This window comes from Hemicordylus capensis, chromosome 9 (assembly GCF_027244095.1).
Source record: "Hemicordylus capensis ecotype Gifberg chromosome 9, rHemCap1.1.pri, whole genome shotgun sequence".
NCBI classification, from domain to species: Eukaryota; Metazoa; Chordata; class Lepidosauria; order Squamata; family Cordylidae; genus Hemicordylus; species Hemicordylus capensis.
This window is the reverse complement of record NC_069665.1, coordinates 4,011,358-4,020,168: the sequence shown is the minus strand read 5'-3', so window position 1 is coordinate 4,020,168 and position 8,811 is coordinate 4,011,358. Positions and strand designations below refer to the sequence as shown.

Here is an 8,811-nt window from a genome sequence, read left to right as displayed (position 1 = left end):
CGTATTTCATCTGCGAGCCAGGGCGGTGTAGTAGCTAGACTAGTGTTGGATTTGGGCTAGGGAGACTGGAGTTCAAATCCCTGGTCAGCCACAAAACTGACTGGGTGACTGTGGGCCAGTTGCTCTTCTCTCGGCCTAACCTACCTCACAGGGTTGTTGTGGGGATAAAGTACATGCCCACTGCTCTGGGCTCCTGTGGAGGAAGAGCGAGATAGAAATGTAGAAGGAAATACATTCCCCGATCAAGAATGCATATGCCATGTTGAAGAGCGTCGCTCGTGGGACGGACTTTAAATAAGTGCAGCTGGAGGCTTGACGCCTTGTATAAACTGAACACCAAATATTTTTAAAGTAGATTTAATTACAAAGAGACACAAATATATTACATCAGGATACAAGTGCCCCTACCTGCAGGGCAGGTCCAACCCGCCAGTGGCCGCTCCTAGGTGCCCCAGCCACGCCCCTGCCAGGGCACAGGGCTGTGGCTAGGGTGCAGGGGCAGTGGTGCACCTAGTCCATTTTGTCGCCTGGACTTAAAGGGCTGTGGAGGCCCCCCTGAAAAAAGCGAACACCGTTTTGCAGCCCACTCACCCACCAATTGCCTGTTCTGCTCAGCGGGGAGTCCGAGCGCCAAGCGGGCCTGCCTGCAGCCACTGGGCCACTTGCAGTGCTCACGCCTGCGCAGTGTGACCCACGAGTGTCGCAAGTGCAGGATATCACACATTTGCAACATTCATGAGTTGCACCGTGCCTTGCAAATACGTGACACCACGCACTCGTGACACGCCTTCGCAGTGCATGGAGGCGAGGTCATTGCAAGTGGCCCAGTGCCCACAGGCAGGCCCGCAGCCCGCTCGGCTCTCAGCCCTCCCGCACTTCACAATACAGGAGGTGGACAAGTGCAGCTGGTGAGCATGGCAGGTGTGCCAGGCGGGCATAAGCGGGGAGCCCCCAGGAACAATGTGGAGGCCCCGGCCAGAGAACCTTCGCCACACCCCTGCGCAGTGGCGTTCTTTGGACCAAACTTTGGCCACTGCTGTGCAGGGGCATGGCTAGGGCCAAGGGGTGTGGCTAAGGCACCTAGGGGTGGCTCCGCCCCAAAGCAGGGATTGCAAAAGGGACCCCTGCCCTCGATGCAATCAAGGGCCCTCCCCAGTCGGTGCCACAAGCACACAGACCGGATTTTCCAACGCAGAGCAACCCCCAGTTGGTCATAGGCTGGTGTTGCTGGACTGTAGGTTGGCGCTGTTGGAAGACGTGCACTGCATCGAAGACGACTTGCGGGCCTGCAGGACTTTGGCCAAGGTCCAAAGGAAGATGAGGAAGCCTGTGGGGGGAAAGACCCTGGATCAGCAGTGGCTGGACACCAAGGAGCTGGTGCCGGCGAGGGCAGCCTTTGGGGGTCAGCGTGGGCCCACCCCAGGGCCCAGAACCTTTATGCAGTGCAACTCTCTTGCCCACAGAAGGCAGTTAGCCAAGGGCCCCCGAAAGCTGGAGCCGGCTTGCCACCGCCGTCCTGGCTGGTTGCCTGACCCGAGACAGGGTTGGAGGGGCGGCTGGCTGGGAGGAGAGCCAGTCTGGAGGAGCGAGCCTGACTTGTCCCCTGAGCTAAGCAGGTCCACCCTGGTTGCAGATGAAAGGGAGACCACATGTGTGAGCACTGTGAGATATTCCCCCCCTCAGGGAATATGGAGCCGCTCTGGGAAGAGCATCTAGGTTCCAAGTTCCCTCCCTGGCAGCATCTCCAAGATACGGCTGAGAGAGACTCTTGCCTAGAACCTTGGAGAAGCCGCTGCCAGTCTGTGAAGACAATACTGAGCAAGATGGACCAATGCTCTGACTCAGTATATGGCAGCTGCCTAACTTCCTATGGACACAGCGGAGCTGTACACGTTCCCGATCAGCAGACGTGTGAATTCGGAGATCAAGGCAGGAGGAATGGGGGGTGACCGTGTGGGAGCCATTTGCCGGCAGGACGGCTTTCCGCCCACCCTCGATACAATGCTGGAGACGGAATGTGGGTTGGCGACACCCGTCCGACTCCGCTCCCGCCTCTGATCACACAACCACTGAGCAGGAGCAGGGATGGCTCTCCCGCCCTGGCTGGGTGCTCCTCCAGTCCTGCTTAGGGTCTCGTCTCATGAACAGTCTAGTGCATTTGGCTTTAAATTTTTTCCCATGTGATCAGCCGCCTTTTTCCAGACCGCTTCTTGCACAGGGATGATCAGAGGACCAGACCAGGCTAGCCTCGGAGAGTCACAGGAGCCTGGGGCAAGATGCTGGTTGGAGGTTTGCAGCTCCACACAGCCTGAACGGGCTCCAGGAAGCCTCAAGAACAGAGGCTTGTTCCTGGAATCTGCTACCTGTCCCATCTAACTCAGGGGATGGCTCAGACCACCTCTGCAGATAGGATGGCAACTCCCAAACAAGGTTCGTTTCCACACCCAAATTCAGAGATTAACCCATTGCAAGAAAACATCCTATTAGACTGAATCTGTTCAAGTGACAGGAACATAGGAGGCTGCCTTCTACCGAGTCAGACCCTTGGTCCCTCTCGCTCAGTATTGTCTACCCAGACTGGCAGCGGTTTCTGCAAGGTTGCAGGCAGGAGTCTCTCTCAACGCTATCAGCAGATGAGCCTGGGACCCACATACAAAGCAGATACTTGCTGAAAAGATGGTTCAGAGATGCCTGCTGAAAAGCCCGGGTTCCTTCCAAAGGGCCATAGGAGTGCAGGGGATTTCCAAACGGCCACTGGTCATTTGGAAGGAGCCCTTGCATTTCAGTGGGCACTCCATGTCACTCCACCTTGTGATTGTTTATAATGAAAGGCAGTATATAAATTTAATAAATAAATAAATAAATCCCCTGTGATAAGCAAGTACCTTAACTTGAAACACAATCTTTTTCTAAACACTCGAGATTGTCTACTATGTAAATGTGACTCTTCAGGGATGGGGCCGCTCCGGGAAGAGCATCTGCATACTTGCATGGAGAAGGTTCCCAGTTCCCTCCCTGGCAGCATCTCCAAGATAGGACTGAAAGAGACTCTTGCCTGGAGAAGCTGCTGCCAGTCTGTGCAGACAATGCTGAGCTAGATGGACCAGGAGTCTGACTCAGTGTAAGGCAGCTTCCTATGAAGGTACCCACTCACCTTGGAGGGAGTTGATGATGGTGCTGAGGTAGACAGCTACCAGCCTGAAGGTTCCAGAAGTGAAGGAGAAGAAGACCAGACCCCATGGAATGCCCAACACACAACTCAGGCCCAGGAGCATCAGGGCGTATTTCCACTGGTGATCCCGGTGTCGCAGTTTGAGGATCTCTCGCACCATGGCGGCCAGCATGATGCTGTTGAAGAGGAGCACCAGGCTCAGGAGTCCCAAGTTGAGGATGTTGTTGATGTGTGTCTCTGTGATCCAGCAGCTGTCAGGGAAGAGACAAAGCACAGGGTGTGAGGGCCAGGAGCACCCTTTCAAGCGGCCAGAGGAGTCCCTGGATACTAGGAACATACAGAGTCATACCCTTCGTCCAACTAGCTCAGGATCAACTACACTGGCTGGCAGAAGCTCTCCAGGTTTTCAGGCAGGAATCTTAGGAACAGAGGAAGCTGCCATATACTGAGTCAGACCCTTGGTCTGTCTAGGTCAGTATTGTCTGGCAGCCGCTTTTCCAAGGTTGCAGGCAAGAGTCTCTCTCAGCCCTGTCTTGGAGGTGCTGCCCGGGAGGGAACTGGGAACCTTCTGCTCTTCCCAGAGCGGCTCCATCTCCTAAGGGGAATCTCTTGCAGTGCTCACACTTCTAGTCTCCCTTCCTTTCATATGCAACCAGGGCAGACCCTGCTTAGCTAAGGGGACAAGTCATGCTGGCTACCACAAGACCAGCTCTCCTCTTCCCCTGCCCTGCCTGAAGATGCTGCCAGGGAGTGAACCTGGGACCATAAGCAGGCAAGTCCTATGGTGGACTAGTGTCAGCAGGACATCCTAAAATGAATGACAAGGAATGCCCACTGGTTCCTTCCAAATGGCCATAGAATGCATTGAATTTCTGAAATTCAGCAATGTGCCTTTTTAAAAGTTGCCAGAGATGGGGAGGCTCTTACTTCAACAGGGAGTGTGTTCCAAAGTCCAGGGGCAGAAATGGAGAAGGCCTGTCTCTGAGTAGCTACCAGACAAATCTCTCCAGATGATCTTAACAGGCGGTGGGGCTCATGGAGAAGAAGACGTTCTCTTAAAAAACCAGGGCCCAAGCTGTTAGGGCTTTATAGACAATTACAAGCACCTTGTATTTTGCCTGGAAACCTATGGGCAGCCAGTGTAGCTCTTTTAACACAAGAGTAATATGGTCTCTCCGAGATGACCCAGAGACGAGCCCCGCTGCCGCACTCTGGACCAATTGCAGTTTCCGGACTATGTACAAAGGCAGCCCCACGTAGAGCACATTGCAGTAGTCCAGCCTGAAAGTTACCAGCAGATGTTCTGAGGTTGTTCATATTTATGCCTATCCAGACTTGGAAACAACCACTTGCCTGGTCATCCATGGTAGGGGTTCCCAACCTTGGGCCCCCAGATGTTGCCAGACTACAACTTCTATCATCCCCAGCCACAATGGCCAAAGGCAAATGTGGACATCGGGGGACCCAAAGATGGGAACCTGTAGCCCTGAATCGACCGGACTGTAGGAAATAATGAAGTCCCAAATGGCATTCTTGTTGCGCCCTGCCCCACCCCCACCAGAACTTACATGGTTGCATTGGTGTATCGCTCCGAAGATTCATACACTTTAATGGAGAATTGTCCGTAATATGACTGCTTGATCCCAAAGATCAGAGCCACAAGAAGGATGGGGAGACCTGAAGGCAGAAAACAATGCACAGATACAGAATACTTCTGCCACGTCTCTTGTCTGAGCAGCAGAGGCCGAAAGAGATATTTTACTCAGGGGTGTTAAGATCCAGAAATCCCCACCAGGTGGATGTTTTTGCACCTTTTGAGTGCCCCCCTCCCATTGCCAACATGAGACTCTTTCTGAGGGGTGCAAACTCACTACCCCGTCCCCAGCATCAATTGAAGATTTCTGTTTGTACACCTGCTAGAATCAAGTCACTTCTCCTTGCCTTTATGTGATGCTGCGTATTCATCTCCTCAGCCCACCAGACTTCAAAGCCTTGGGCAGCCCCCAAGACTGGGTAACGCTGAACAGATTGAGATGTTTCTGGTTTTAGTTGCTTCCAAAAAGGCCACGGCAGCGTGCAAAATTCTCCGGACCTTGACTGCCAGTTTATAACCATGCTACTGATTTCCTTAACTGTTAACAACAGACTTGTCTGCTCAGTTCTTTTATACATATTCTATTTTAACCCGCGTACTAGTTTTTATACTTATTTTATAAACTGTACACTCTTAATTCTTTATGACCTGTTTTCATATATCCTGTTTCACGTTTATTTCGTTTGCCTTGTCCATAACTGACCATGTTACGATCTTCACCTTTTATTGAGATGCCTCTTACTCTACTTCTCTCATTGTACAAGACATAGTGGCTGTATAAGCTACGTAGTTTGTAGTTTTATTATACCAGTATTTTATAAATATATAACACAATTCTATTGTAGGGCAGTAATTGGCTAAAAGTGATAATTGGTAATTGGTAATTGTAGGGCAGTAATTGGCTAAAAGTAACTGTGATGTATTCTCAGCATTTTTTTTTCATGCCCTTGTATACTTTTTATTCTTGTGCTGGTCTGGGACCGTAATAAAGACTGATTGATTGATTAATAGTGGTTCTCAGAATCCACTCAAATAACTCTTCATTATTAGTAATCACGAAACTGCTAGTGTGCTTCTCCACATCTTGGAGATGCATCTTTGCTGCCATATCTTATTTGCAATACTGATTTTTCCTTAGGGCACTTCCCCTGTGCCCCTTCTCCCCACAGCCATAACACAACATCTCTGAGACCCTTGTGTTTCCCAAAGTCTGCTGTGGAGACATTTTTTCTTTAAGTAAAGCACTTTTCTCTTTTGGGGGAGAAAACTCCTTTGGAGAACCAGGGAGATAACCTTTTCAGATGTCTGAGCTTGAGACTCCTCCCCATCCAAAGACCGGCAATCCCTCACACTCACCCCAGCCCACCAGGCAGAGCTTGAGGAGGAAGTGTTGGACGTAGGAATTGAAGACCTCAATCACAAGCTGGTAGAGACTGTAGCCTTCGATGCCCATCCAGGTCAGGCAGGCAAGCAGGGCAAAGTGGAGGAGCATGGCACCCGCTTTGCAGGCTGCGTTGCCGCCTGCAGGGGCCAGAGGCACGGCAATCAGGAAACTCATGTCGAGGATGAAGATGGCCACGAGGAGGTTTGTGTGGATGTAGACAATGTGATCCCTCTGCTTCTGCCTGGCAAGGAGAGAGAGGAGGCGTGAAGCTTCTTGGCTACTCTTAAGAGCACGGGAAGAAGCTGCCTTGTACAGAGTCAGGCCAGTGGTCCATCTCGCTCAGTAGAGTCTACACCAGAGACTGTCAACCTTGGGTCCCCAGACGTCAGGCTACAACACCCATCATCCACAACAAGTACCCTGGGCTAGTTCACATGACAGTTAAGTGTCAGGAGCTAGGCATGCTCCTAGGTTTTAATTGTGTGTGAGTTAAAAGCAAGGTTGGAGAAAGGATTAGAGACAAGAGAAAGTGACGAAAGGGAAAAGGTAGTGGGGAAAGCTGGTCTTGTGGTAGCAAGCATGAACTGTCCCCTTTGCTAAGCAGGGTCTGCCCTGGTTTGCCCATGAATGGGAGACTACATGTGTGAGCACTGCAAGAGGCAGTGGGGGGAAGAAAGAAAAAGGAAAAAAAGATTAAAGATAATCAAACCCAGCAAATACAAAGATTCTCAATACAATCTGTATACGTCAACCTGAATTCCTTCAACCAACATGTCTCTCCCTCTCACTACACTACAAATTATTGACTGCAGAACTGAAAGATAACAAAAGTGATATTCTTACTATCTGCATTAATTTCCTCTACAAAGAAAAGCTGAATCTTGGATGAGGTACCAATCCCTGTGATATATTATGTTGAATAAATGGTTCCAATGTTTGAAAGAAAAAAATTCTCAGATTTAATTTTTATATATATGCAGTTATTTTGGCCATTGATGCATATTCCCAAAGTCTGAGATGCCAATCATCTAAAGTCGGAATCAAATTTGTTTTTCAACAGGAAGAATAAAGGATTCTTGCTGCCGTTCTCATAGATAAAGAAAGTTCAGTGTGTTTTGCAGGCATATATGGTTTAGTAAAATTTAACATGAAAATTTCTGGGAGAAAAGGGAAATTTCTGTATGCAAAATTTGCTGCATCTTAGAATGCATTGTTTTCCAAAAATTTGGAGCTTTTTTACATGTCTGCCACATGTGATAGAAAGTACCTGTCTGCGCCTCCAACAATCTCCAGGGTAGTTATTGTCCATCTTTGAAATCATTGCTGGAGTAATATACCAACACAGGTACATTTTATACCAATTTCCCCTTAGAGTCCTAGTCACTATAATTTTTATATTCACCTTCCACTGAAATTCCCACTGTTGAATCTCTATCGTTCTGTTAAAGTTCTGCATCCATTTTACCATACAATCTTTCACCAGACTCTAAGTCAAACTTCAGTAAAAGTTTATATATAAGACCTAGCATGTGTTCTGAGTTCTTTGTCATTAAATTTCAAATTCTGTCAAATCTCTTAGTTTCCCAACTTGCTTCCGTACTTCTTCCTGAATTATGCTGTTGATCTGTAAATATAGCAGCCAGGAAGGAGTTTCTTTCCACTCTTGACTTAAGCATTGAAAAGATTTCATTTTTGATCTTCCCACCATAAGACTCTGCAAATCAACACGGTTCATATTCTAATTAACCCATGCCCCCTTTGACACAGAGCCCTTCCCCAGAGTCACCCTATGACTTCATCCTTCTCCCCCTCCCCTCACAGGGGCTCAGCTCCCCGTGGTTTCTAGCCAGTCCGGAGTTCACCACAACTACCTCTTTTTCGGGGAACCCCCTGCGTTGTGGTTTGGTGCTTCCGTTGGACTGCTCCACCCAGTCAAGGGAATCTCCACCCAGTTGGGTAGAAAACATACTTCACCTGGGAAAGCACAGGCCAAAGGCCTCGGTGCATGCTGATTCCTTTCCACCCAGCATGCCTTATTAACATGTATTGACTTATCAGGGATTCTCAAATGTAGGTCCCCAGAAGTTGCTGGACTACAACTCCCATCATCGCCAGCCAATGTTGATGATTGCAGCCATTGCAGCTGGGGATTCTGGGAGTTGTCGTCAACAACATCTGGGAATCTCTGTTACAGGGAAGACTGTCCCCAGCCCCAATAGCCAAAGGCCAGATGTTGCCAGACTACAACTCCCATCATCCCCAAAGGCCATTGGGGCTGGGGTGATGAGAGTTGTAGTCCAACATCTGGGGACCCATGTGCAGATCTAATCAGACTCTCCTTCACAACCTCCAAGTATATACCTGAAGGTATATATTGCTTTCTTGCTTCCCCACAACTCCTGTATCTCTTGCTCCTCCTTTCTTTCTCCTACACCCCTCCTGCTCGGCATAAGAGCCTTGGAAGATCTCCTTCACCAGAAGCCAGCAAGCCTTGTCTTTGCCTCAGCACACAAATCCCTCACCTAGAGCACAGAAAGAAGATGATGGTGACAAAGCAAGACGCCGCTGAAACGATGCAGCCGACATAGGTGATGATGGTCAGGTACTGCTGGTGGATGATGTCTACATCTGGGGAGGACATCTGGGGGCGAAAGGAAACGC

General features: G+C 49.5%; 1 protein-coding gene across 3 annotated transcripts in view; it reads right to left on the bottom strand.

Moving 5' to 3' along the window:
* Window positions 1-341: 341 nt before the first annotated feature.
* ADGRG1 (adhesion G protein-coupled receptor G1) overlaps window positions 342-8,811 on the bottom strand; it is a 43,593-nt gene continuing 35,123 nt past the window's right edge. For all 3 annotated transcript variants that reach the window (XM_053271521.1, XM_053271522.1, XM_053271523.1), the window contains exons 10-14: window positions 8,673-8,791; window positions 6,123-6,391; window positions 4,741-4,849; window positions 3,155-3,423; window positions 342-1,327 (exon numbers count right to left, since the gene is read on the bottom strand). In XM_053271521.1, coding sequence (XP_053127496.1) covers window positions 1,212-1,327; window positions 3,155-3,423; window positions 4,741-4,849; window positions 6,123-6,391; window positions 8,673-8,791 — 882 coding nt within the window. In that variant the 3' untranslated portion in view covers window positions 342-1,211. The remainder of the gene's footprint in view (window positions 1,328-3,154; window positions 3,424-4,740; window positions 4,850-6,122; window positions 6,392-8,672; window positions 8,792-8,811) is intronic.